The sequence below is a fragment of the Anneissia japonica genome, unplaced genomic scaffold, assembly GCF_011630105.1.
Source record: "Anneissia japonica isolate Jap-2015-1 unplaced genomic scaffold, ASM1163010v1 scaffold287757_len172727_cov147, whole genome shotgun sequence".
Taxonomy (NCBI): Eukaryota; Metazoa; Echinodermata; class Crinoidea; order Comatulida; family Comatulidae; genus Anneissia; species Anneissia japonica.
Genome location: NW_022727904.1, coordinates 38,256 through 41,508, shown reverse-complemented (window position 1 = coordinate 41,508; position 3,253 = coordinate 38,256). Strand labels below are relative to the sequence as shown.

Below are 3,253 nucleotides of genomic sequence, written 5' to 3'. Positions count from 1 at the left end.
TTTACAGACCTGTTGCGCTATTTATATTGGTGGTTTTTGTATTAATTTTTGTACAGCATTGATTGAAGTAGCCGGCGAAAACATCGTAGTAGCCGATCGAATGCGCCGGCCGCCGGCTCTTAAATAAACCCCTGGTCATTGTCAGTTATCATCAGCATTTCATTTCCATATATTCGTCATTTTAATCTTCATGATTTCCATATTGATTATGATATTAATTTATGTTACGTCAGGGAGAAATTTTATACAATTTTCAAATAATTTCAATCGTTTATGTAATAAGCATTTCTGTGTTAATATTCTAATGAGCATAATTATTTTTACGATTTTCATTTTCTAAATAATTTTAAACTTAATTGCATCATGTTCCAAGTCTAAAATTTCAAAAATTTACATCATTTAAACTTATTTAAAGCATTCTTATAATTTAAGAACTATAACACTTTAAAAAAATTCTATCATGTTTTCTTATCGTAGAAAGGAAAGCGTACAAAACAAAAATTGTCTGACTTTTTACTGTGGTTTGAAGTGTGGAGATCATCTATCAAAGAAGTCGAAGGTAAACATGTCATAAAATACAGTATTTGTCAATAACTTGAGCAAACATAATATATAAGGCTACTATACTGGATAGCCAAGGGATTCAATCAATATTTAATCAAATGTAACTAGTTATAGCCATAACGATAAGGAAACAATCTAAACTGTATAGATGGTAGGCAACCCATAGATCACGACCCAGGTTTGGGTCATTGGTGAATTTTTTAGGGTTGTTAAATTGCATTTGGGGGAGGGAGATTTAAAAAATCTAACAAGCAAAAGAACCAGAGTTTATCGAAAGTATAATCCAATTATATATATAGGTGTAATTTTTTTGCCCTACCTGATGTGGAAATGTACCGAATACTCAGTACATTTGAAAACAACTGCGAAAAAAATCGCAAGTTGTTCTCGGGTGGGACTGAACCCACGATCTCCAGATCACTAGCCTGGCATCATACCTCTAGACCACCGAGCTTGCGTCTGATGGCCAGGGTTGAATTTGAGTCCAAGTAAGCAGCGGGTACTGCAGTGTTGATGGTAATTGTTATTGTCGTGATGGAATAATAAACAATAACCGGATTTGCGTCATGAGAAACCTATACATGTTTCTCCTGACGCAAATTCAGTTATATTGTCTATTATTCCATCACGACAATAACAATTACTATAATCCAATTGTAATCGAACTGCGAGATGCCAGTCTCTATCGGCAAGATGTTGTTTGACAGCTACAGAGTATTGATAATATCAGCCGTAGTCCTTGTATTCTGGTTTAGTTTTTACGACAATTATAATTAGTGGATTTGGAAGCTTTTTATCATTGGAAGTTATTGCAATTCATTTTGGGTTCCTAGGGTTAAAAATTGCCAACGGTAGCTGTATAGCATCTTTTGTAATTGCACTGTAGCTTGGTGGTTTTTCTGCTTGCATCCCATATATTACCATATTCACTGCCAATCCATACTTATGGTAATAAAAGTTTAATAGAGCAAAATTCTTCCATTCTTTAATTGGCAACCATTTGTACAAATAATGGATGTTAGTGCAGTGGAAAAATGCATAGAATAAAACATTCAATGAGGCGTAGCCGAGTTGAATGGAACAGTGAATATATTTCAACAAAAGAAATGTTTTTTTATTGAAGTTGACAAATAAAAAAACATTTATTTTTTTTTAAATATAATACACCAAGTATACATTAGATTCTTGTTATTTGATATTTTATGAAAAATATAGTTGCTTGCCTTCCAATATAATGATTATAGGTTCTACAGGTACAGTAGTGCAAAAATAATACTCTGAATACCAGCATAAATGTTGCTAAGTGCTTTTTTATATTATTATACTGCAAATATTGATCAGGAGTCTCGCCAGCTATACTTAAGCGTGGCGGGACTGCCACGCTTGGGCGAAAAAACAAAATAAGCAAAGGTTGTATCACGCTTAAAATGTTCGCGCGACGCTAAAAAATATGTACTAAGTATATTTTGTTCAAAAAGTTACAACAGTAAATACCAAAGTGTCGAAACGGAAATGTTGCCATGGGGAACAGTATTTGTTCAATTGCCTATCATCATGAGGCACCGCCTTCAATGCAAGCTCAACTGCAGGATCTCTTCGTACTCCGCCAGTGCCTGCAAGTAGGTACAGTACATGTGAACTCGGGTCCCTGGTCGGCTGGTGGATAGGCCGCTTTCAGTACCGTTCATGTGTGGTGATTCAAATGTGAAGTAGTCCGTTTTTTAATGGTGATTGATAAAGCAACATTTATTAATTGAATTTACACGAATTTCTTATGGAACACCTTTTTTTATACTGAATTTTGGCGAATTACCGTACATACTGTATGTGATGGACTTCAGTCGGAATACAATAGTATTTTAGTTGGTTCCTATTATTTTAAAAAATATTTTTACGCAACTAGTAATTATAATTATTATTTAACACAAGAGCAAACATGCACTCGACCATAGTTTCAAAATTATAGCCTCAAGTTAATAGCTCTGCACTACACACACTCGACCTACTGGAGATTGAACCAAGTCGGAAGCTTTTTTTTTTGCGGAGGTGGTTCAAATCTTTATTCACAGCAACACTTTAAGTGTACACATCTTGTAGGTACTGTACTAGTTTTGACGAATTGTTTCCTAATTGTTTTCATAATTTAAGTGTACATACAGTATATGGTTTGCAAATAATAAATTAAATTAAATTAAATTTAAATTGTGGGACAGGTTAAGCCGCGTCGTGTCCGACATCATAAGTAGTACTAAAAATGTACAGTAGGTCGAGTGTGTGTAGTCCGGAGCTATAAAATTGAGGCTATAATTTTGTAACTATGGTCGAGTGCATGTTTGCTGTTGTGTTAAATAACATTAATAGTCTATTCACGTATGTAAAACGCAGCAGAGCACTAAATTATTCTCCTCGGATTACTAGGATAGCAATTGCTCTCCTTGAAATTTTCAAAGCTTTGAATAGACCCCCCCCCCCAGGGGTGGATCCAGGTATCCGAATTGGGTGGGGGGGGGTCGGGCGTTCCTAGTGGAATCCAGCCTGCACCCGGGAAATTTTTTTTTTAGACGTCCAGAAAAATAACTTCTGAGGCCTGGCGCCCCCTTCCCCCTAAATCCTCCCCTGCCTCCCCCTCAAATAAACTCCCACTCCAGAGCCTCATTTGGAACGCCTTTCGAAGTAACGCCCGGAGCTG

The 3,253-nt window shown here is 35.9% G+C and overlaps 1 protein-coding gene across 2 annotated transcripts in view; it reads left to right on the top strand.

The window, feature by feature from the left end:
* LOC117113946 (transmembrane channel-like protein 7) overlaps nt 1-3,253 on the top strand; it is a 45,055-nt gene that overhangs the window by 16,167 nt on the left and 25,635 nt on the right. For both annotated transcript variants that reach the window (XM_033257458.1, XM_033257459.1), the window contains exon 4: nt 478-559. In XM_033257458.1, the coding sequence (XP_033113349.1) occupies nt 478-559 (82 nt within the window). The remainder of the gene's footprint in view (nt 1-477; nt 560-3,253) is intronic.